The following is a 25,204-nucleotide window of genomic DNA, read 5'->3' as shown; positions in this document are numbered from 1 at the left end:
ATATCAGATTTATCCCCAGATATTCAGCATACATTGATTACAAATTTTTGCTTTTAAATTAGACTAAGACCTTTTTAAATAATTCAAAAGCCTCATCTTCTCTTTGAAGAACAAATCTTATGACAAAGAATGTATCCAAGTTAAACTTTCCAGTGTGACTGTTGCTTAAGTAAAAGCCTATTCATAAATTAATGGGCTGGAAGATATTCAGTCATAGCATAGACTATATAACCTTTAGCAAATCTCTGTGCATGAGATGAAATACCATGCCAAGTTGTTATGAGGCCTGTGCTAACACTTTGTACCATTCTGACCTTAGACAATGAAGAGACAATGAACACCCAAGTGCTGAACTGAGAGACTAGTGACAAGTAAATTGAAAGTGGTTTTGACACCCTTCACAACTGGATGAGATTATTGTGGAAATGCTAGAGATGCTATTTTAGATTTAGAATGGATTGTTTTGTATTGTAGGTCCCAAGGAAAATTATGTAAAACTAACAGTCAATCAATATGAAATAGATATATCAAATGTAGATATCAGCTAGCAAGAACGACAATGCAAAAATATGTGTTAAAGGTTTGACGTTATGTTTGAATAGCTGCCTTCGAAGATACTGAGAGTCTTACTCTTTTAGGGCCATCAAGAAATATTAGGCGTTAAAACTTAAAATATGTTAAAGCATACAGTGACTGTTCCTTGACACTAGGCATGCATTAGCAAGCCTTCGTTAACAGTGTGGTAAAAAAACAATAAAAGAATATTTAGGCACTTGAGAGCCTGATGTAATACAAGACTAAATGTAGCTTTCCTGGTGGGATGCACTAAATGCTTTCTGTGGAAAAAGGAGCAGATATGACAATGTTTTTACTTCAGGGGAGTTTGACTTCCATCCATTTATAATGCTCTTTCTACAAACAATTATAAAGTCAGTGAAAGAAGATAAGTAAGAAAAAGTACATAATATGACAAGGAAAAAAATGACTCTGTTTTCTTTGGCCACAGGTAGCTGCTTCTGTTGCTGGGTTATGGTTTCTTAACAAGTAAGTAGTGGTGATAATTTATTGAGAGATTGGAGTCTCCTTTATAGTGATTTTTGCTATAAATAATTAGTAAATTCTGCCAGAAGTCTATATGGATAGACACTAGCTTATATTCAATAAAATGGTTCATAGATGGATGATCTAAATACCTCATGTAGGTAGTATCTTAAGCTGGTACTTCTTTAAGTGTTAACAATCAAATGGTTTATGCCTTGTTATTGAGCACATAACAACGCACGCAAGACATTTCCTGGGTCAGCTCACACTAGAGATACATGGGCTTGATTATCTGGAATACCCTGTGGTTCACCACTGTCTCTCAGAGGTGCCAGGTGAGCCATTTACTTTGGAACATCTCAAGTGAGCAGTTTCTGTAAGACCCCACTTGTACAATTTCCTTTGCTCACCTATGAAAATTTCCCAGAAGTTGCAGGGTCAGACAGATGAAGGTTAAAACATCCTGAGCAGCAGCATGGCTTTTCCTGGGTTAATGCTTTTCATCCCTGTTTTAGTCCTGCAGCACTAAGTCTGTATGTTTGAGTATAGAAAGCATATGGTGACCTAGGTCTGATCTGGAGGAGAAGAGATTTATGTTGACATCCCCTTACAATAGGTCACTAAAGCCTTTGATTTTTATAGTACACCTGAAGCATTTTACTTCCACTTTTTTCAACACTCAAACTATTTTTTCTGGTTAAAAGAAGTGGGTGTGTTTTCCTTGATTAGGCTAGTTTTGTCAGTGATTAGACTGGCAATAGATTTGCAAGAGACTACCGAAGCAGTACAGTTTCACAGCAGTTTGGAGACAACTGTTGGAGGGGTTGCAGTTATATACCAGGGGCTTAATTTTCAACTTGGTAAAAACCCTTCATTGCACAACTGAAACTGATTTTAGGAATTACTACAAATGCTGATAAGTGTCTGAATCACCAAAGGAATTTGAGGAGCTGAATAAGCCATTTATTGCCTTGCCCCCTGAATACACAGTGAGAAACTTTGCTTCAGTGGAACATGGGTTACTTCATAATTTATGGTTCATACATACAGGAAGATTTAAAAAATGACCGGAAATACATATAACAAACCATTAACATAGTTTTAAAACAAATGAATGTTGTGATACTATTTGTTTAGTAGAGAAAATAAAGGAGAAAAACCTGCATTTTCCGGTAATGCATTTACTTTTAATTTTCACCATACAGGACAGCTTCGAAAGCAAATGCAACACAATCAGAAAACAGTACCTCTGACAAACCTCCTGTGATTGTCACTGACACTAGCGTCTACTACATCATTTATATCTATGTTGGAGTGGCAGATACCCTGCTGGCCATGGGACTCATCAGAGGTTTGCCACTTGTGCATACCCTTATAACAGTGTCTAAAATTCTTCATCAAAAGATGGTGCACGCAGTTCTTCATGCACCTATGTCAACATTCAACTCTTGGAAAGCAGGTAACTGAGATGGGAACTGATTGATTCGTGTATGGGTTTCATTTCAATTAAACAGTTTTCATTCTGTTAAGGGATACTGTTGCTTTCCATTTACATTTACATTTACATTTTCAGTCAAGCTGAATGTTAGAAGTTTGCCGCATAAAGTAATTTGTGAATCTTTTCATGAACCTTGACGGCACTTTAAGTGTGACATATTTCAGTTGTCAATTCTGATTCTGAAATATCACCTTAGTTGGAGAAAATTAACTGTTAACTGTTTGAGGCAATAAAACCAGAATTACTTCTAATGAATAGACTTTGTCTAAAACTGCAGTAGAAAAGATATAGTCAGCTATGTGGTGAGTGATAAGGAGGCGGGTGTGGATGATAAATAGTGCTTTATTTCATGAGTAGCCCTACTAAAATGGCATAAAACATCAGCTAGTGTGCCTTCAAATTTGGCTCTGGAATTGACACAGAGATCATTATATAACTGGTGCAACAAGTTCCATCTCCCTGCTGTACGTGAAATTCCTATCCCATACCCTTCTTACTGGTGCGTACTAGATTGCAGGAGACACTGGTAAATGACAATACAACTTAGGGTTTCTCCTTAATTTTTCCATTATATTCTTAATTCTGTTACCTGGTGATTAATACAGTAATTTGGCTCAGAAGCTAAGAAACAGGTGTACAAACTCATACAAATGCTGATGTGCAAATTATCTGTGTACTAGCAGAGCCTGCTGCATGAGGGGAACAGACCTTATGCTTTATGCCTCTGCTTCTGTCCTGTCTAATGATGTTCCTTTGTTTTTATTACATTTTCCTGATTTTTTTTTCTGAGATTCCAAGAGCTGAAACACAAGTTGTGGAGCCAAATTTCTCCATGGGGAAAGAAGCTGTAGCTCCACTAAACTGTAATGGAATTGCTGGTACTAGAAAAAATCCTGTGCTTATCCTTAATATTTTGTATTCAGAAAGAGTTGTACTTTTTGTTAAAGTAATAAATGTGGAGTTTTTCAGGTGTTAAAATGTTTGACTATTTTTTTTCTTTTTTTTTCTCAATCCATAGGTGGTATGCTTAACAGATTCTCAAAAGATACAGCGGTACTGGATGACTTACTTCCACTTACAGTATTTGACTTCATTCAGGTTTGTAGAATAAAAATTCTAAATTTTGCTGTCTCATAGCACTGTAAAGTTTTGGTCATACATCATGCAAAAGAAATATTAATAAAAAGAAGTAACAACTGGAATTAAATCCCTCGTCCTTTTTTCAGTCTGTATATCCGTTTACATAGCTGCTTATCTTCTAAGTCATTGCTTCATTGCTTCTATTTTAAGTACTTGCCTATATGTGTACCTCCACTGTTTGTGCAAACCACTTTTAGTACTCAGGGTCAGAAACATTTTTGCCCTGCAGACCCCCCCAGTACAAGTGTCCCTACCCTGCCCATATTTAACTTCAAAGTGTAAAGGGCATTCCTTAGTTTCTTTCAGTTATCTTGGCTAAGATTAATATTTTTTTCATGCGAACCTTTGATTGCATTCAGTCATTTTCATTACTTTACCTCCTTAGCCTCTTCTGTTCCCAATTTGCTAGCATCACCCTTAATTTCCTTCTTCTCTTTCATTGGCTATTGTCTCGTTTTTTCTGTTCTTTTATCTTATCTGGAAACTCTTCCGGGCCTGCCTTACTGGGGACTTTGACCCATGATGATGTGCTTTCAACTCTCAGTTGGGCAGTTCTTCTCTTTTTTTTTCTTTTTTATTTTTTCCCCTTCACAATGTTGACTGCCTAATTTTGTCTTTTATCCTTCACCTCTTTGTGGCTTCCCATGAGTCTCTGGGATTTAGGCTGAGTCTGTCAGGCACTGGGTAACTATTTTTGATGGAGGACACCTTTAGATGACTCTACTCCTTGGAGGAATTTTACATCCCTAAGAGTTGTAGAATTGCAAACTTTTTATTTTTTTGAATGGAAAGGCTTGTTTCCAGCATACCTCTTGGGAAACTCCATGCATTGCAAAATCTTGAATTTTTAATGACCTTCCAATTCATCCACACTGAAGAGAACATTGAAGAAATACAGAGATGGAGGGAATTCCAGTGCTTCTCAAGGAGGCTGCCTTTACTTGCTCTGCATCCTGCCTGTTCTGAGATTTTGTGGCTCTGTGTGGATCCCAGCACTCCCCATTACTGTTCCACCACTAATGCTGCAACACCAGCTTTTCCTCAGGTAGAGCTGGTTCCCAGAATAAAATCAAAAGCTTCCCTGGCACTCCTGTTTCTCTCTACCTTTATTTAGGAGATATGCAGGCCTGACTTCACCCAAACACTCTGCTGCACAGATTGCCTGTCTCCATCTGTGAGTTTGCTCTGCTTTGCAACCCCTACCAACATGATGGTCTGATCAAAACTGAGTCCTTTTCCTTCTATCTGTGTTAGTAATTGATAACTTTGGCTTATGACTTTAGAGAGGCCAATGCAGCTCCACATGAAGAGGTTCAAGGACATTACAGCTCTACTTCAGGTCCTGCTGACATCATGCAGATCTGCTGAATGAGTAAACAGGGACATTGAGATCTTCTCTGAATCATTAATGTCATTGATGTTATCAGGATTCACTACTGTCTTTTCTTGTGTGGCCATTTTGTTTCTGATAGTTTGGATCTGTCATGGGAATGTTACTCCAAAGTTATTTTAGTTAGTCTGTCTCTAAGTTTCAAATTCTCCACAAGAAACTGACTAGTTTTTAATGTTTTCAAGGATAAGGAAAATCCCTAGATTTGGCTTTTCTGTTCTGATGCCTTTCAGAGGCTAACCTATACTCTAATGTCCCATAGATTCACCTCTGTCTCCTCAGTCTCAACCACAGAGGCTCCTGGACATGCATGATAAGTTGCCCTGTCTTTCCAGGTTCTTGTGAAGATCGTTGAACCTACCTGCTGTCTTGAATACTTTTTACCAGTCATGCCTTCACAAGATATTTCTTCTGATCCTCCACAGATTCAGACTTGTTTGGCAGCTTCAGAATTCCATAAATTCTGCCAATGAACAAAGTCATATTCTGCTGAAAGATAGAGAGAAGTTATACACATGACTTTCTCCATCCGTGCTGATTATTGCAGAGTCACAGAATGGTTGAAGTTGGAAGGGACCTTCTCCTAGGGCCTGGGTCCTCTCCAACCCCTTTGCTCAAAACTGGGTCAACTAGAGCAGATTGCTCAGGGCCATGATGAATTTCTTATATCTCCAAGGGTGGAGACTCCACAACTTCTCTAAGCAATCGGTTCTGTTCTTTGACCATCCCCACAATAAAATTCTTTTTCTTATGTTTAAATGGTATTTTGTGCATTTTAGCTTGTGCCCATCACCTCTTATCTTCCCACTATGTGCCACTGAGAAGAATCTGGCTCAGGCCTATTTGCTCCACACCAAATACCTATTGGGATTTAGATAAATAAAATACAACTTGTAAATGTATACATAAGTTATGAAAATTATTTGCATATATGCACAATTTAATAATTTATATAAATGTAATAAATACTACCAGATTCTTCTACAAAGTGATAAGATCCCCCTAAGCCTTCTCTGAAGGCTAAACAATCCCAGCTCTATCAGCCTGTCCTTGTATGTGAGATGCTGCAGTCCCTTTGTCATCTTCGAGACCTTTCACTGGACTCAGTGCAGTATGCCTGTATTTCACTTGTACTGGAGAGCCCACTCCAGATAGAGTCTCACTGGCGCTAAAGAGAGGGGAAGGATCACCTTTCTTGATCTCCTGACAATGCCGCCCTTTTGGCCTCCCTTGCTGCAGGGGTGTATTGCTGCCTCATGGTCCACCAGGACCCCAAGGCCTTGTCTGCAAAGCTACTTCAGCTTGTACTGGTGAGTGTGGTTATTCCTTCCCAGATGCAGACATTGATAGAGAAGTTTAGCTTCTAAATGTACTGGGATGCCTAAATCCAAGTCTTGTGGGGATAGAGACTTGGTCTCGGCTAACCTTTACATTTGCATAAGTTTGTTCTTCTGGCTTCTGAGCTTTTCACAAGAATTTGATGCAAAATTTTACAGCTGGTTCTTATTCCCTCTTCTATGAGAAAGAGCTAGTAGATGACTCTAGCTAACTCCTTGTTTAGGGACACTGCCTCCTTCTCAGTTGCAGCTCTGGATGTCATGACATAGTTTTTCTAGGACTTTTATAGATATTAGATATATTGGAGACCTTCCCTTTTAGGGAGCAGGTCTTTTCATCCAGGATGAATGAGGCTTCAGGATGAAAGAGGCCAGGGTTACTCTCCAGTCAGTGGGATATCCCCAGCTGCCCATAAAAGAAGAAGTGGTATTAACCCTTACATCAACAACAAGAGATAGCAACTGTGATGTTTTCTCTGACAGCCATCTGACCTGCTTGCGTACATTTTGGATATGAATTGTAGCCAGCTAATAATGGCAGCAGCATTGCCACTAGTTTTAACATCCACCTTTTGAGTGGGACTGTATTAAACCGTAGGGATGAGCATGTCACATGAAGGGTGTCCAAAAGATTATGACCCCACTGGTAGAAGACTGAGATGGACATTTATACCTATGGTCATGACTGTTTTTCCTTAAATGATGAACCCCTATTGGTAAACCAGATTGGCTGCCGAAGTCATCGTCACCCTGAACCCTTGCTGAACTGCTGTCTCCACCACCAGCTGTGTTTTCCAAACTGGCGACACAGAGGAAGCACTGGAATGTGTCCCCCATCTGGCCCCTGTCCCAGGCCTGAAATCTCAGCACCTGGGGCCACTGCAGCTCAGCACTGTGGCTCTTAACCGGGCTGCACGAACCCTCTGCTGCCATTCCCCGAGCATATGCCGATGTAGCTGGCTTGTATGTTGATTTTTGCTACTGCCTTTTTATAGAAGGTGTCACCTTCTGTTTGACTTTACACTTATATTGTGTTTGGAGTTTTTGAGGTAACACAACTTTTCATATTCAACTTTTTAGTGAAATAACTGTTGGACAAGCAGAGAGAATGATATGGCGTCATGGTGGCCTTTGCAAAATTTGAGTAAAAGTTTGGAACAGGAATCAAAATAGTCTCTGTGTGACTGTGTAATCTCAAGTAATGTGAGAGCTGTATAACTTGGCTCAATATCAATTGAACAACTAATTCAATTCTTAACAATTAGAGATACAAGAGGTACTAAATTATGCCATTTGAAATAATGAGTAAAGGCAAATCCATTCTTGCATTGCTACAGACCAGTGCTATACAGCCCGCACAAGCATAACCCATGTGTGCCACCATTCGTTTAAGAGAAAGGAGGAAAACAGTGAAAGAAATCTTTAACTAGTTCAGCTGTTACAGTAATCTTTTTTTCGTAAACCTTGATGCTGGTATTGCATTGCTCAGATTTCTGATGAAAACAAAGGGTAGGAAACCTGGAACATGCTTACTGGTTTGTGAAAGACCTCTGTCTTGGAGTACTGTACTGGGAATTTAAATCCTTCCTTGAATTTATCTGGATGTAGTAGCAAAAGCATCAACTGCAGGTTTCTTCCTAATGTGAAATTAGTTTTGCTTTCCATCTATTTCTTTGCTGACTGGTTATTTGCAGTGATATTTCAATGCGATGTTCATCATTTTGTCCAAACTGTCCATCTGCAGTTGCTTTAGGATGATAATTTTGCAGTTTGAAGTAGTTGTTTAGCATGAAAGGTAACACCTTGATACAAAGCAAAGCTTTGCTATTCTGTGTACACTGATATACTTGACTTTCATTAGATTTAGGTATGAGACAAAAGCCGTCTAAGTACTATAGGTGTTAGTAGCATAAAGACCAAGGCCTGATTTAACTGAATCTGTCTGGAGCTGCTAGGGATGAGGTCTTATGAGAAAGGTAGTAGTCTCTGGTGGGTTAAATAGATTAACTCTGGAATTATTTTGATCCTTTTGAGTCATCTGTCACTGTAAAACATCTGTTTTTCTCCTAAGACTGCTGATTTTTCATACCACAAGTCCTCTTATGACTTATTTTATGTCTTCTGATCAGGACGACTAGTAGTGTTAGCTTCTTACATGGGTTACAGTCCCTTAAGCAAGTGATGAAGTGCAACTTCCCACTTTTTCTAACCCTCAAAAAAACCTGCTTGGCCCAGAACCTGCAGCAGACTGTCACTCAGGTCCTGACAGTCTGGCACACCTAGTCCAGACAAGACAGGGACAGGACCGTTAGGTCTGGGAGGTGGCTGCGGATATTGCCAGTGTCGTTCTTAGAATTTTAACTGGAGAGTGAGTGCCTGGCTGCCCTTGTTTTTGTGTGGCTTCCTAATTTAGAAGCCTGCAATACCAGTTGTACTACAGAAGACACTTCCTCCATCTATTAGTAAAGACGGCAGCTTATTTGAGCAGGTTATGGATCCGGTCTCAGTTGTTCATGATCTTTTCATGGAGGTTTGTTCTCAGCTGCAAATCCTGCTTAGGCTAGCACTTTATGTTTGTTGAAACAATACGTAGTTACCATGGGAAAGAGATTCATCACCAATCTCTAGTCTATAAAATGACAAGTTTACTATATCAATAGTATTTTTCTTTCATTCTACAGTTAATACTGATTGTGATTGGCGCTATAACAGTAGTCTCAATATTACAACCCTACATCTTCCTGGCATCAGTGCCTGTGATAGCAGCCTTTATTGTGTTAAGGGCATACTTCCTCCACACTTCTCAGCAGCTGAAACAACTGGAATCTGAAGGTAGGAGCAGCAAAATTGGTAGACTTCTAAATCCACAACAAATCAATTGAGAAGTGATTCACCCTTTCACCTCTTCTTTGCCTTTTCTCTTGCAAGATGCCATTGTCTCTGGGAGCAGAACACGTATCTCCTTAAAGACAGTGCTGTTACTGATTCAGCCAATACCGAGTGCTCTGCTACCAAAGAGCAATGGAGAAGATCTTTTTAAAGCTGGGCTTTATCACCACTGCAGCTGAAAACAAATAAAGTCCTGACATACAGTTTTATTGAGAGTAAATACAACTTGAAAAATTGTGGTCAGACTTGATATGTGCCCTATGAGTTTGTTTGTTTATAAGAAAAATTTAGAATGGATGTATCTTGATTGCAAAGAATTCTTATTTCTGAATAAGTTATTTAATTAAATTTCCTCCCTCTCCCTCCATTAAGAGACTAACATGTTCCCAATAAAATGGAAAACTTCATCCTGAAGTGTGGGTTTGCAGATCAGGCACTGTGGCCTGGCTTTACAACAAACTGGCAGATCCTCAGCAAATCAGTCTTGAATCTTAAACACTGATGATCATCTTCCCTTTTACTTAAGTGTAATTCTGAAGTTCCTCAGATCTAAATCTAAATTTCTTTGATGCTCACAGGGATGCAGCATTAGCTCACCACTTTTTATGTAATGGAAGATCTGATTAAAATTACGATGTCAGTACAGTGGAATCCAGAGCATTGAAGTACTCTGTCTGTGCTAAAAAACTTCACTTGATGGAGTTATCAGAATGGCAGGAATTCATTTTGGCTGGGGAGGAGCTGCCTTTCTCTTGTGGCATCTTAGAGCAGGCCAAGAGCTTCCCCAAGTAGTACGCTAAATATGAAGAATCAATGTGATCCTTTCCTGGCAATACACTGAATGGAATTTCAACCCATTCATGCAAAGACTGTTGTTGTATATCCTGTGCTAGGATTACTTCAGTCATGTACTCCAACAACATGTGTAAATTAAACACTGACAATAGTTATACTGCTGGGAGTTAGACCATAGGGCTGTGTATTTGCATTATATCAAAAGTATTTGCTTATGAGTGTTTATGATGTTTCTGATTTAAACACTTTACAGCTCGGAGTCCAATATTCACCCACCTTATTACAAGCTTAAAAGGGCTGTGGACACTGAGAGCTTTTGGGCGGCAGCCGTATTTTGAGACCTTATTTCACAAAGCCCTGAACCTACACACGGCAAACTGGTTCCTCTACCTGTCAACGCTGCGCTGGTTCCAGATGAGGATAGAAATGATATTTGTTGTCTTCTTTATTGCTGTGGCGTTCATCTCTATCGTAACTACAGGTACAATAACTTTACTGGAGTGCTGAAATGGAAGTCTGCTGCTTCTCTTTAAGAGCTCAGCTTTAGAAATTTCTGAGGGGAATAAACCGTTGCAAAATTCCATGTACATCAGAGTCACTGATTTAACTACGTCATGACAGTAAACACAACTTAATGAAAATAGAAATTACACCATTATTATCTGCAGTCGGGTGTTGTAGGGTACTCCTTAAAGGGATTAATCTGAAAATAACATCTGAAGGGACAGAACTTTCCTTTTCTTGACTGTAATTGCTGTAAAAGTAATCTCACATGTTTTAAACCACATTAATGTAACCACGTTAGTGTACTTAAAAGATTGGATGTTGATTATCATCTATATAGCTCAATGTTTTTTAGTAAATAGAGGTTAACGTTCCTCTTATTTGCAAATGGCTAAGACATGTGAAGTTGTAATGATCTTTTAAAGCCACACCAATAGCAGAAATAGTCATCCAGTTCTCTAATTCCCATCCCACTGATCCATTTTCCAATGTGAAGTTTTGCAAATTCCATTCACACTGAACTTTGTGTGCAGGATCTGGATGCAGTTTCAATACTGTGGTCGCTGATGAAGAAGAATTTGCTGATTTTGTGAAGGAGGTTTTTGGTTCTAATAATATCCAAATTCATTTGATTATACTTCAGTGTTGAAAAGGAGTTACATAAAAGTGTACATTTTATTGAATATTGTACTGTGTATGAATTGCTATCCTCTGTTTCTTGTATAAGGAACTCTCCTGATTCTTAGGAAAAAAAAAATCCGACCACACAAATACTTCTATATGAAAATACACATCTACAGTACTTTTGTTACAAAGGAGAGTTTTAATTCCCCTAAAATTCATAGGGAAACAATATCCCCTGCTGCCCTTCTCATTTTTTACTTTGTGTGCTTAGTAGTTTGGCGTTTTTTAGGGAAACTAACAGTTTCTTGTTTTATTGTCTTTCTGGATATTTATTTGAGAAAACGGGTTAGAAACACTTTTAAAAAACGTGAAAATTTGTCATCTTGCCACCATTGTAAACTTTACTGTTACAGGTAATAGGTTCTTGGAGCAACACTAAATTCCTTTTCTTGATCTGTCAGCTTTCAGGAGGAATATGTTGCTTTTATTGTTTACTTGTATAATTACTCTGATAATTAAGTTTGTTGAATAAAGCCGTAGAAGAAATGGAGAAATCATAGAAAGGCATTTGGCTTAAATTTTCAATTCCATTTAACACATAGTGAGATTAAAAATCAACAGTGGGGTAGTTTAAACGCTTATATTGTGTTGTATGAACTCATAAAGAAAAAACCCTGGAAAATCCCATTACTGTTAGAGAAGACAATTAAAGCAAAAGAATTTATATCTGCATCTTTGTGGAACAGTAAGGAGAATATGTCCTCTATTTATCCAGGAAATGAAAATGTAAACCAGTGCAAATATTTTGAATTTTAAAGTGGTTAGCTGTGGTGTTTTAGTCAGGTAAGAGCCATTTCACAAATTCATGTGTGTTGGAAAAAGGCAAAGTCAAGATTGCAGAGGCCTGATTCTGTTCACAGCTTAAGTAGAAAGACTTAATTTTTTCTTCTGCCAAACCAAGATCAGGGTTTCTAGTGAATTCAGTGCCAAAGCCACATGTTTAACTCATGATTAAACTCTCAGTCCTTTGTGTAACCAATAAATCCATGTTTTCTCCATTACATAAAAAGAGGAAGAGAATTTACTAATTTTCTGATTTCTATTAGCTTTTTCTTTGCGTATAAATGGAATGTGTTTTTCTCTCTGCAGGTGATGGACTAGGTCATGCTGGCATTATTCTTACTTTAGCTATGAACATCATGGGAACCTTGCAGTGGGCAGTAAACTCAAGCATAGATGTGGATAGTTTGGTAAGCATAAAATGCACTGTGCTGTGCTTTCTTTTGAGAAATTGCCTTATTTTGTTGATTATGGGTGTTCAGTGAGTTATTTTCAGAGTTGGATATCAGGCAGATGTGTCAGAAAAGTTCCCCTCATACCTTTCATAGCAACCTACCAGCTTTGGCACAGCACAAACAGTTTTTCTAAGATCAAAAATTTGCCTGGACTAGAATAAGCAACAGCAAATAATTACATTTGAGGATTCAGATTGCAGATGTAGGGGATGGGAAACTTCAAAAAGGCTTGGAGTTGTTTTGTTGTGATTATATACCTTACCAAAGTCTAAAATATACCTTACTCAGTCTACTTAAGGACTTTGCACAGCAGGTCAGGATGGATGTTTTTAAGCTCTTTCTATGAAAAATCAATAGTGATTTTAAAATCTGTCCTAGACTTCCCTGGGGGTCTTCATCTGGTTTTGTGTAAAATAACCTCTGAGATAATGCCATTTACCCCTCTAATTTGCGTAGTTAGTTAATTAGTTAGGATTGGCTTTAAAACAGAATATTTCACAACGTTAACTCATCATCACCCATTTGTTTAGATATGAGAAGCAGACAGGAAACTCATAAAAGAATCTGTTTATTCTTGCAGCTTTCTTCATACCTTAGCTTAAATTTATGAAAGTTTTAGATGTTATTTTTAAATGTAATAGTTACTTCTCTGTTTACACCAGACATTCCATTTCAGTACTGGAAAACAAACAGCTTTTACAGCAGATCTGAGAGACCATTAAATCCTGATTAGCTGAAATGACCTGTCATTTTTTAAAAAAAATAATTGTGGCAGATGGTGACAGTGAAGGAATATTTGCCAGTTCAACATATTCTTTTTAAAGAAGTGATTCAACCAGCCTTATCCTGAAGGAAATCGTTAAGTGCCCCAAAACTGGGAATTAATCACAACATCTAATCTCTTGTTTACATGTGTGACTGATGATAGACCAGAAAGCTGACTGCCATTCAGGGACCCATTTTTTACCTATCCACCGATTTTTTTTATGCTGACTCTTTGCTTGTTAGAACAGCCTGTCTTGAAGGGCAGGCGCTTTGTGAAAGGGCTTGTTTTCTGTAACTGCAAGACACACCAAACAGCAGTTGTGTGACTGATAATGAAGTAAAACGTGCTGTCGGTAAGGCACGACAGTGACAAGGACGTTCAATCAGCTCTCATTTGTAAACTCCGTCTTAGCTGTGTAAGGCACAATGTGGTCATTTTAAGTATAACATTCCGTATGAGAATCATGTGCACGTATTATATGGCTTAATACAAACTGAAGGTGTTTCACAACAGCAACTGAAAGTCTTACTGTAAGATTCAGATGGTGCTGGACACACTAGTGTTTTAATGAAAAACTTGCCCTTTTTTAAAATACATTGATGTTAAAATGTCATCTGTTAGTAGCAATAAGGAAGTAATTCCCTTTTCCCTGAAAAGAAAGTCTCAGGTTGTGTTAGACATTTATGAGTACTTTTCTCTATATTAAGACAAACTAATGTACTGGAGCAATGGTTATATTATATTAATGACAGCCTTTCTAAGGTGCATCAGTTTGTAGGTGGATCCTCTGGACGTCTTTCGGCAACGGAGAACTCCCCACCCCCATCCCATGGATTTTTAGGTATCCCAGATATCTAATAGATATTGTTGGCAGGATGGTTTTCCTGACATTCAAAACCTGCTTATGTAGCCAAACAAATAAGAATAGCTTCATGGTTTCGAGATAATTAAACTGCTTCACTGGGTGATGCAGATGTATTATTTCCTGCTTTTTGTATTCTCTACATTTAGCGCTTCCCTCTTTAACGACTTTTATAATTATTTGGTTACAGATGTCCTGCAAAGCCTGGCATGTGTGCCTGACCTAGTACTCTATTTGGTTATACTCTATTTTTCTCTCAAGGGGTATTTTGAAGCTCCCCACAGGACCAGATTGGCTAGTATTGACACATCTCCATGTCTCTCCAGTTACAGATATTCACGCACCGCTCTAGATGATATCGCTCTTGCCCTTCCTTGAGCAGCTGTGACATCTGTGCTTATAAGCCTCCACACAAGCATGCCTGAGTGTATAGCACATTTGTAGGTGCAGCCTTTTGTTGTCAGATAAGCTGGAGTTTTCTGCAAGTGGTTGGAGCCCATGTCCGAAGCCATAGCTGCTGCAATTTGTAGATGATACTAAGCTTGTGCTGAGTTGTTTTATTAGATATGCAAGGTGTGGGACCTCAGTGAAATAAATGCAAGCAAAAGGCAGGAAGGCAGGAGAATAGGGAAGCAGGATCACATGAAGAAGGAAAAATTGTACTGGAAGAAATACTGGCCAAAGAGATGGGTAGGTGGCAAATTTGACTTTATTGCACACAATCTCCTTCTTGATCTTTCTGTGACGCTGGCATAGATATTGAAGAAATCTGAGTTTCTAGGTTGGATTTTGTTTTTACATACATATATATTCTCTTTGAAGCAATTTCTGTTGAACTGGTTTGACTTTAAATGAAAAATCTCCATTGTCTTTTAATATCCCATAATGGTTTTGGCATTTCATTCTCTACAGCCCTGATACTTTATCTGCTGTTTTGATGTTTTGTTTTGGGTTTGTTTTTTTTTTTTTTTTAAAACATATATGGTCACTCTGACAGCTATCCATTGTTTCACTTAAAGCTACCAGTTAGGCTAGATTTATCTTTTCACTTTGATCATTTCTGCCAATATCCCTTTAGCGGGTTTTCAGTCTTCTTATCTCTCCAAGCAGTCTTGTAGTATTTTTATTTTTTTCCTTCATAAAGAAAGAGTAAGTTTTCCAGTAACTGCTGCTTTTGCACCATTGTCTAAGTCCAGTCCCAGTGGACTGTTTTAATATAACCTCCTCCTTCACTGATGTGTGTGCTGCAGTAGCAGTGCTATAACTAGGAAGGACAATTCCTTTTATCAGGGAAAGAGAAAATGCCATGCTTTTACTCTTGCCAAGATTACTTATGTAAGGAGATATAAAAAGAATCCCGCAAAGAGATATTAAAACCACACTTGTTAAACCTCACAGTGTCCCACCCTGTACATCAGGGATGCTGAAGAATTAAAGTAGTACACGGTAGATAAGAGGATCAAAGAAAATATTAGGACTGTGAAAAATAATGGTGCCTTTATGGCTGGTTCTCATGCTTTTATTTTCCCAAGCTATTTCACCTGTGTAACTGGTAATTTTTTAACTAGGACATGAGCTTAATATGCTTTTTACTAATGTCAGCAGAAATCCTTAGAACACTGTTAATTCCCAAAGTTCATTTAAACTAAAATACTTGACTGTAAAATCTGCATCAGAATGACAATTCTTAAAGTGAGGTGTTGGTCATCAGGAGGGGAACAGAACCAAGAAAAATCTGTTAGAACATTTCCTTTTCTGCCTATAAAGCAGTGTGAGAAAGAGCACAAAGATCAGTACAAGTCTGACATGAATGAAATATTTCATTTTTGCATTTTGGAAAAGGAGTACATGTCCTATAAGTGCACCCAAAATGTGACAGCAGAAGATGTGAAACCTTGGTAAACCATATGGTCTGCCTGCATTGGCCTAGTTTTTGCAGTGACTCAATGCACAAGGCTTTTTTACAACATGAGCCATTGGACCAACCTCTCATAGGATCGCTCAGCTGCACGGTGCATGTTCCAGAAAGCGTGTTTTTGGGGAGGTGGTGGCTTGCAATAAGGTCATTAACTACTATGCGTGTCTGGTCTGGAGAGGGTAACTGTTCTCTTTCTAGCAGAAGAGAACATAGGGCCCAATGAAATGAATTGAATTAGATTACTTGTAAAAGAATTACTTCTTCCACTTTCTGGAAAGATACATTACATAATTCTATTATGAATTCTTCAACATCAAGAAGAGTTTAAGTGATATTAATGAGAAAGTAAATTAAAGAATTTGCAATGTTATTAAAATCTCAGTAAAATACAATTAGGCAAGGCTAAAAATAGTGTATTATGCTCTAGACATTTTTAGATGAAAGTAGTAAATATACTCCTTTATTCTAAAGCATTAGTTAGAGAATATGAATAGAGCAGGCACAGTGCTGATGGGAATAATGGATAAGAAACTTGCTGTCACCTACACTATACTTGTCATTATGAATGACAGAAGATTTCTACCTGTGCAAGGAAGAATGGTTATCTTTGTAAGATGTTACTGACATTTATGCTACATTCTGCCCGTATCTAAATCATAATGCAAATTACAGAACCAGGAAAGCATCCTTCTGAATTGATTTAAAGTTTTAAGCTGTCTAAAATATCTGCATATGTGATGTGACTGATAAATCTGTCAGGGGAGCTGGGACAGAGATGAAATTTTCTGTTGAAAGGGAAGGCTCTTTGTCCAGCTGGCTTCATAGCAGATTTTAGCTACCACATAATGGTAGAATCTCTCAGGTGATTGTAAGGAATCCCTGCCTGTACAAAAGTTCACAGTTCTTGATGAAGCCAAGAAAGACCTTCATTTCTGAAGTGGCAATGTTTCTAAAAAGACAAGATTTCTGAAAACAAATGTACCATCAAACACTGATTAAAATAAATGCATGGTGCTCATTGTGGGGATTTACTAAAGACAGGAAGAAAATAGTCAGTCTGATCCAAGGTCTTCCCATTTGTATCACCAAAATGAGATTACATTCGTATGATGATGACCATGCCTTTCCATCTTGCAGAGAGGTTGAGATGGAAATTGTAGTTGATAAGCTTGGCTGTTAGCATGCTCTTCAAAACTTCTGTCACAGTTGTGTTTCAGGATGCTGAGATGTAAGCAAATACTCCAATATTTCCCACATGGAAAATCCACCTAACTACTTTAATCTGGATCAAACAGGAGGAAGGGATGGTAGTATATCAAGTAAAATCACTTTACAGAAAGAATTACAAAAGCAGTTTAAGAAGGTCAAATATGTACAAAGGGTTTTCCATAATGCCACTAAAGAGAGATATATTACTGGGAATATGGATTAGAGAACAAATGCTAATAATAAGGCCCAGATACTCCTGGATACAGTATCTATGACTGTATCTATCTGTTTATTTATTTTGCTAAATATTTCTTACCAATAAGAATTGACACTATCTTATCATTTACTCTTGTTGTTTACAAAGGTCAAATTTTGGTAAAATGAGGAATCTGGTTAATTAAGTTAGTTGGACTAAGACACTTAGGGACCTAAATGTAGACTAAGGTCATGTCTTCTTCAAGTGAGGGACTGAAACTGCTTTCCTGCATGGCAGGAGAAAAACAGTAGGAAATTTTGGAGACCCTAGGACTACCAGGACGAACAGCATTCTCCAAAGGTATATTACAAATGACAGCCTCCACAGACTGGTTTAGCTAACCAAAACGTGCTATGCCTCAAGCTCAAGAAGCAGACAGAGAAGAGACACTTGACAAAATCAGAGGTAGACTTGAAAAAGGCCTAAATTCTGGATGAATATTTGATCTCGGTTTTCAGTAAAAGGACAGTGTTTAATCTGGGGATCTGAAAGTGAAGCAGAAGGTAGAAATGGGATTTACAACATCTGAGGTGGAAATTATATGCAAAAACCGGCCTAGCTGTAAGCACATAACTGAAGCTCCTAAGTTAGAATCCTGGTCTCCCTAAATTTCCTGTAGAGTCTGTAGAGGGACACATACATCACCCATGACTCAGTCCATCTAAAATCAGAACCTTCAGCTAAATGTGATTGGGTTCTGAGTTGTCCATTTCAGTTAAACATGTGAATCTGGACTGGAACAATGCCATGCCATGCATGCAGACCAGGTGGGACCAGGCATCCCATCCTAGGGTTCAGGGAGAACTGGCTGAGAAGCTGGAGATCTGATAATGGCCACTTCAGATGAATCCACTAAGCTAGCAGTGGTGGTGGCAGGTGATAGAATAACAACTGTCACTTTTGGTTATGAAGGAGAAATAGGAAGTAATTGATGCCACCATCAGTTTGCTAGTCTGATGGCAGCAGTCTTTAGAAACTAATTTGAAGAAGTAATCAAAGATGCACTCAGGTTTGCTGACATTAGGGTTGCGTTAGACTAACCTGATAACTGTGTTCGATGATTTATTTTCCAGACAAAAGTAATGTAGTAGATCTCATTTGTCTTCAGGCAAGCACTGGCTGTGGCTCTGTTTCAGAAATTATATAAATGAAGGAGATCAGGATTATTACAAGAACTGTAAACTAGTTAATGAGTTGGACAGAAAGGAAATGGCATTAAGCTGTAAGTATTAAGCTGTAGGGAGGCTCAACAAAGATTAGATTTGTGACTGAGCTTGTTTAAATCTTTAATGCTTTCAACAAAGTAAAAAAATTGTGTTGAAGAAATCTGCCAAAGGCACAAAGCTGAAAGGCAATGTTAGCATGAAGGATGCTGGAAGCTGAAAGGTATTAGGCGACCTCAAATTGCTGATATAAAATAGATTTCAGTAGTCAAAGTGTAGGTTTGAATTTTGGGACTGCTAAGAATAACCTCTGTTGCAAGTAAGGATCTCCTCAGTTAGAAATGGCTAAGATGGAGGAAAGCTTGGCTGACCACTGCTTGATCAGAGGGTGAATATAAGATGTGACGGTGAAGAAAGAGCATATGATCCTAGGATGTGCTAATCAAGATATTCCTAATATAGACAGGAAAATATCAATTTGTACAACGTCCTTGTGAAACATCATCCAAAATGCTGTGTACATTCTGGTCAGACAGAAAAGATTAATTTGAACTGGGATGTTTGGAGAAGGAGAACATATGTCAAGAAAGAGGCTTAAACCTGGATTCTCTTTAGTCTTGGAGAACAAAGGGTGACTGGATCTAAGGCAGCCCTCCATAAATTAATGGGGAAAGCAGCTGGGAAGAAGAACTATTTAGAATTTAGTTTTAATTAATTTACAAGAACAAACTGTTCCATAAACTTAAAAATATGTTTTCTGACCACCTAAGCAGTGAAATTCTAGTGAAGGAGATGAATTAACTCTTTATTAATTGACCCTTGTCCCATTTAGGAAAAAAAAAGATCAAGCGCATCCCTTCTAGTCCCATGTTCCTTTGAAAATTCACCAAGAGTACTAGTAACTTCTGTCTGAAGTTCATGAACTACAGGACTTGATTATTTCACCTAATATATGTAACTACAGATATAAAATTAATTATAATGGAAGTTCCTACTGATTTTTTTTGTAAAAACTATAGATAATCTCTCATAAATACTCAGGTGTTAATGTCTGATGATTGTTCCTCTTTACTTGATGCTACTGCTTTACATATTTCAAATTCCACACAGTCTGCTGATCTTTGGAGATCAATCATTATTCAAGGAACTTCAGTTTTTGGGTTGGGCAACCCATTACAGGAGGAAGGAGTTGAAGACTCTAAGATTGCTTTCATGATCGTCCTTTGTTTTCATGAATACAGGTCATCTACAGTTTTCAAAAAATATTTTTAAAGTAGAAAGAACTATTATATCCATTAAAAAAAAAAACGCAAGTGGAATCACATGTTGGACCAATGTCAGTAGTACAAGAGCAATAGAATCTAGAGCTCTGTATAAGTAACCCACCTTTGAAAACTATATCATGATATAACTTACACAGGAAAGAGACTCACTGTTCTGACTAGGAACTAGGAATAATTTGATTTCATTTGTTTTGATAGCTAAGTATAATTGCAATTAGAACACTGTTTGTTTTGATTCCTAGATGCGGTCTGTCGAACGAATATTTAAATTTATTGACATGCCAACAGAAGAGACAAGAAACATTAAGCCACAGAAGAATAATCAGCTTTCAGATGCCCTTGTAATTGAAAACAGACATGTGAAGGAAAAGAAGAACTGGCCATCTGGGGGCCAAATGACTGTGAAGGACCTTACAGCCAAATACGGTGAAGGAGGAGCTGCTGTGTTAGAAAACATTTCTTTTTCAATAAGTTCAGGGCAGAGGGTGAGACACTGTTTTGTTGTGTTTTATCTGACTTCTATTAAGCTTAACTACAGAAGTGTCATTATAAACCTATTCATAGACTAAAGAGTAGGTTGAGTTCAGTAAGTTTTTGTAAACTAAATTGTCACAAAGCAAAGTAATCATCCAAAGCACCTGAGGAAAAGAAACATCTTGTGTCTCTTCTTAAAAAGAGCTCATCTGTAGGATTATTGGCTACAAACAAAAAAAAAAAAAGCAAGGAAAATCTGCCTCAGTTATCCTAGAAATCTTGAGGCTATGTAACACCTCAGTGAAGCACCGTGGGGTTGTTTGCTGGCCATGAGGAGCAGAATATACTGATAAAATACATATGCAGCAGTTGCCCAAGCCATATTCCTGTGCCTGAAGTCATCCACCGCCTTCTCCTGGGGAGAGGAAACTTGCTGGTGAGCGCAGGTGCTGGGGGCAGCCTGACCCAGGTGGAGCAGGGCACGAAAGAATACCGGCTGCTGTGCCAAGGGTAACGCACCGCTGCTCTGGCAGCTGGAGGGTGGAGGTGCCATCTCGCCCGTTCGGTGAGGGCTCTATGCCACCCCGAATTATTACATAACAAACCATAAACAGCTCTATTCTTTAGAAGGTTGACAAACCTCTAATTAATCTTCATGCGTGTTTAGGGTTCCATTCAAGGAAGAGCTTTAGTTTCAGGACAGCAATTAGGCAGAGGTTTAACACTTTGCTTTAAGTTCGTGCTGAAGGACCTTCCTCAGTGGGGTGGGAAGAAAGGCTTGCACGATTTCCTGAGCTGAAGCCATATAGATGAAGAAGATATATTAACTCTCCCATTTAGATGAGAAAACAGGTTCAGTGACGGCTCCCTGGCCATGCCATGAGGCAGCTCCTCGCTCCTAGTTTGGATAGCACCAGTCTCTGCCAGGTTTGGTAGATCTGTCTTGGTTTACATGAACTGAATGTTTCATCTACCAAGTTTGAAGCCAGGGATCTGACTTCCCGTAGCACCGTCCTGAAACTGCTCTGCCTTTGGAAGAGAGGCACCTGTGATTCCTGGAGCGTGGAGGTGCAGGTGCTGCTGCAGTCTAATGGATTTACTTCCTGGAAAATCCCTTGAAGCAGTGGAGTATGGAGAATGAAAGATACTTTTGTACTGTACAGAGAGGGGGCAGAGCAATTAAAACAAAGATCCTTTTTTCAATGGCTGTCGTTTAGGAACTCGATCCAATTTCAGTGATGAACCATGGACTCAGAGGTAGCATTTCCAGAACTAGAGCATGCTTCTTAAACTAGAGAGGATTTGTCTCTACCCTGTAGGGAAGCATGTATAAAACATGCAGGAAAGGGGAGAGCTCTCCTCTCTTCAGGGGGTTGACTAGAATCGAATAGACCTATTTCAGCTGGAAAGGACCTATAACAATCATCTAGTCCAACCAAATCAGGGCTGGCAAAGTTAAAAGCATGTTATTAAGGGCATTGTCCAAATGCCTCTTAAACACTGCCAGGCTTGGGGCATCGACCACCTCTCTAGGAACCTGTTCCAGTGTTTGACCACCCTCTTGGTAAAGAAATGCTTCCTAATGTCCATCTAAACCTCCCCTGGTGCAGCTTTGAACCATTCCCATGTGTCCTATCACTGGATCCCAGAGATAAGAGATCAGCACCTCTTTTCTCCACCTCCCCTCCTCAGGAAGCTGTAGAGAGCAATGACGGTGCCCCTCAGCCTCCTTTTCTCCAAACTAGACAAGCCCAGAGTCCTCAGCCGCTCCTCACAGGATGTGCCTTCCAGCCCTTTCACCAGCTTTGTTGCCCTTCCGTGGATGCATTCAAAGACCTTCTCACCCTTCTCTAAATTGCGGGGCCCAGAACTGCACACAGTACTCCAGGTGAGGCCACACCAGTGCTGAATACAGCGGGATAATCGTGGCTTTTGACCAGCTGGTTATGCTGCTGTTTGCCCTCTTGGCTGCCAGGGCACACCGCTGACTCACACTGAGCCTGTTGTTGACCGGCACCCCCAGATGCCTTTCTGCAGGGCCACTCTCTAGCCGCTCTTCTCCCAGTTTATCCTTGTGCCTGGCATTACTCCATCCTAGGTGCAGAATCTGGCATTTGGACTTGTTAAATTTCATCCCATTAATCATTGCCCAATGCTCCAATCTATCTAGACCCCTCTGCAAGGCCTCTTGTCCCTCAAGAGAGTGAAGAGTACCTCCCAGTTTGGCATTTGCATTTGGCAGATGCAAACTTGCTCGTGGCGCATTCAACTCCTGCATCCAGATCGTTGATGAATACACTGAACAGAACTGGCTCTAGAATTGAACCCTAAGGAGCAACCACTGGTGACCGACCACCAGCCAGATGTAGCCCCATTCACTACAACCCTTTGAGCTGTGCCCTTCAGCCAGTTCTTCGCCCAGCACGCCGTGAACCTGCTCATCCCACAGTTGGACAACTTGTCCAGAAGGGTGCTGTGAGGGACAGTATTAAAAGCCTTACTAAAATCCAGAAAAACGACATCCACCATCTTCCCTTCATCCAGGAGGAGGGTGACCTTATCATAGAGGGATATTCAATGAGTTGAACAGGACTTTCCCTTTGTGAACCTCTTCACTGTGCCTGATGATTGCACTATTCTTTAAGTGCCCTTCAGTAGTACTCAGTACAGTCTTCTCCATAATTTTTCCAGGAACTGAGGTTAGACTAACAGGTCTGTAGTTCCCTGGGTCCTCCCTCATGCCTTTTTCGTAGACTGGAATACAAATCTTCCCAATCAATAGGTTGGGTCGGTGCAACGTGATGCAGGCTGCTCATCTGGTTCAGAAGCCTGAGTCGCTGTTACAGAAAAGATGCCAGATTGCAGGAAGAAACCCCTTTTTCACCTTCACATGTATATTGTCACCCTACAAAAGCAGATAATGGTCAGACAGGACGTCATTAGCCTTATTAAACCCAGCTGTTGGAAAAGGCAGTGTCTCAGCATTTGCTGGTTACTACAAATATTACTCGTTCCAGCAATAGTTCAGTGCAATCCCACAGGGAAACACATTAACAAAAAACCCCTGTGTATTATGTTTCTTCCCACCTAAGAGGTAAGGAATGGCAGCACCAGCTGGGCAGGTTGAGGACTTGCATTGCTGCTTGGGGGTGGGCAAAAGCATGTTATGTACTGTGACCGCTGCCTCAGGCTCAAGCTACCCCACTACAAATTCACGGTCTGATCGCAGTCAGGCCCTCTATTTTCAATTATATGGAAATGGAGTAGCTTACTAGTGTGATTCAAGTGTAATCCTTACTTGGTTTATGTCTGCTGGATGGGGTTTTGTTGACGAGGGCTTCATTGCAAAAGAAAGGGGAAAAGCACAAAAAGCTAGACTAATCAGTACAAGATAATATAAAAGCAAATTTCTGTTCTTCAGCTAAGGGTTTCTCATAGATCTTCGTAGATTTTTCATTTTGGTTAATTCTGACAAAACAAAGAAGAGTCTAGCCCAGTGATTTTCTCAGCCCTTGCTGTGGGCTTTTATCATTCCCAAATGAATGACATTTACTATCCCATTGAGATCCATGTGGATTGTTCTCCACTGCTGAGATTTCTAACTGTTTCTGTGTTGGTCTGTGGTTAATCTGTGAGCAGTGTTAAGTATTTGCTTTTATGATTTGCACTGCAGGTGGGCCTTTTAGGAAGAACTGGTTCAGGAAAAAGCACTCTACTTTTTGCATTTTTAAGACTGCTGAATACAGAAGGGGATATCCAGATTGATGGAGTCTCCTGGAACACAGTCAGCGTGCAGCAGTGGAGAAAGGCATTTGGAGTGATTCCTCAGGTAATGAGATTATTGTACATTTGTGTGCCTTTATTTGAATTGGTTCTATATCTATATGTGCATAGTTACTTCAGGCTGGAATTTAGTTGTTTTATGCTGGGAAACAAAATGCAAAGATTTTGTGAAAAAGGGTGTGGGATGGATAGATGGATGGATGGATGGATGGATGCAATGATTCACTACAAACTCTGGTTTCTGAGGGTTGGCTACTAGCCCCAGAGACTGGTAAGTATGGTTTGATCCTTGGTCACCCTGGTTGGTCCACTTATTGACACCCAAGGAGAGGGCCACCAGGGTGACCATGGATCTCCTTTTGACTGTCAGTTGTCAAACCTTTATTGTGCAATTCCCCCATCCTATCCCCAACTAAAGGAGTTGCCAGCTGCTTTCTGTGCACATTGGTTTGTTCCCAGATAGTCTGCCATCTTAGGAAGGTGGTTGCTTTCTTAGAAAGCTGGTGAGCTGCAGTGAACATACATGTGGTATAATGCTATTGTGCACTGTCTACTTGAGGTGCTTTAACATAGCTGGAGAGACACTGGAGCAGCCAGCTGATTTAACTGAAAAATATGCTGTCACGTTTACGTTTTCAAAATACTTGTTTTCTTTTCCGCAATCATCATAGCAGAGCAGAGGTCTGTCTTCAGTTTCACCCTTTGCTGGGTATGTAGGCTAAATTCTGCTTTCTACTATACTACAAGAAACCAAACTAATTGTAGTGAAGTCACTAATATGACTGTCACTCAGTTGCTGTAGTCACTCCTGATCTATTTCAGTGTCATGGAGGTGGGATTTAGCTCTGACCGAGCTGTTTCTGATGGCACCATCTTGGCTTTGGTAGCTGTTAAAAGATGCTGGAAACACAATGGCTTTGATTTTGCAAACACAAGAGGGACTCAGAATTGAATTTTTCTACTTAATGATCAGTTTT

At 39.4% G+C, this 25,204-nt stretch overlaps 1 protein-coding gene across 1 annotated transcript in view; it reads left to right on the top strand.

Moving 5' to 3' along the window:
• The window catches only part of CFTR (CF transmembrane conductance regulator), a 91,392-nt gene that overhangs the window by 53,351 nt on the left and 12,837 nt on the right, over positions 1–25,204 (top strand). Inside the window, exons 16-23 of the mRNA XM_064446816.1 lie at positions 1,007–1,044; positions 2,247–2,500; positions 3,558–3,637; positions 9,088–9,238; positions 10,344–10,571; positions 12,368–12,468; positions 20,213–20,455; positions 24,118–24,273. Coding sequence (XP_064302886.1) covers positions 1,007–1,044; positions 2,247–2,500; positions 3,558–3,637; positions 9,088–9,238; positions 10,344–10,571; positions 12,368–12,468; positions 20,213–20,455; positions 24,118–24,273 — 1,251 coding nt within the window. The remainder of the gene's footprint in view (positions 1–1,006; positions 1,045–2,246; positions 2,501–3,557; positions 3,638–9,087; positions 9,239–10,343; positions 10,572–12,367; positions 12,469–20,212; positions 20,456–24,117; positions 24,274–25,204) is intronic.

This window comes from Phalacrocorax carbo, chromosome 1 (assembly GCF_963921805.1).
Source record: "Phalacrocorax carbo chromosome 1, bPhaCar2.1, whole genome shotgun sequence".
Classification (NCBI taxonomy): Eukaryota; Metazoa; Chordata; class Aves; order Suliformes; family Phalacrocoracidae; genus Phalacrocorax; species Phalacrocorax carbo.
This window is presented reverse-complemented; position numbering and strand designations above follow the sequence as displayed.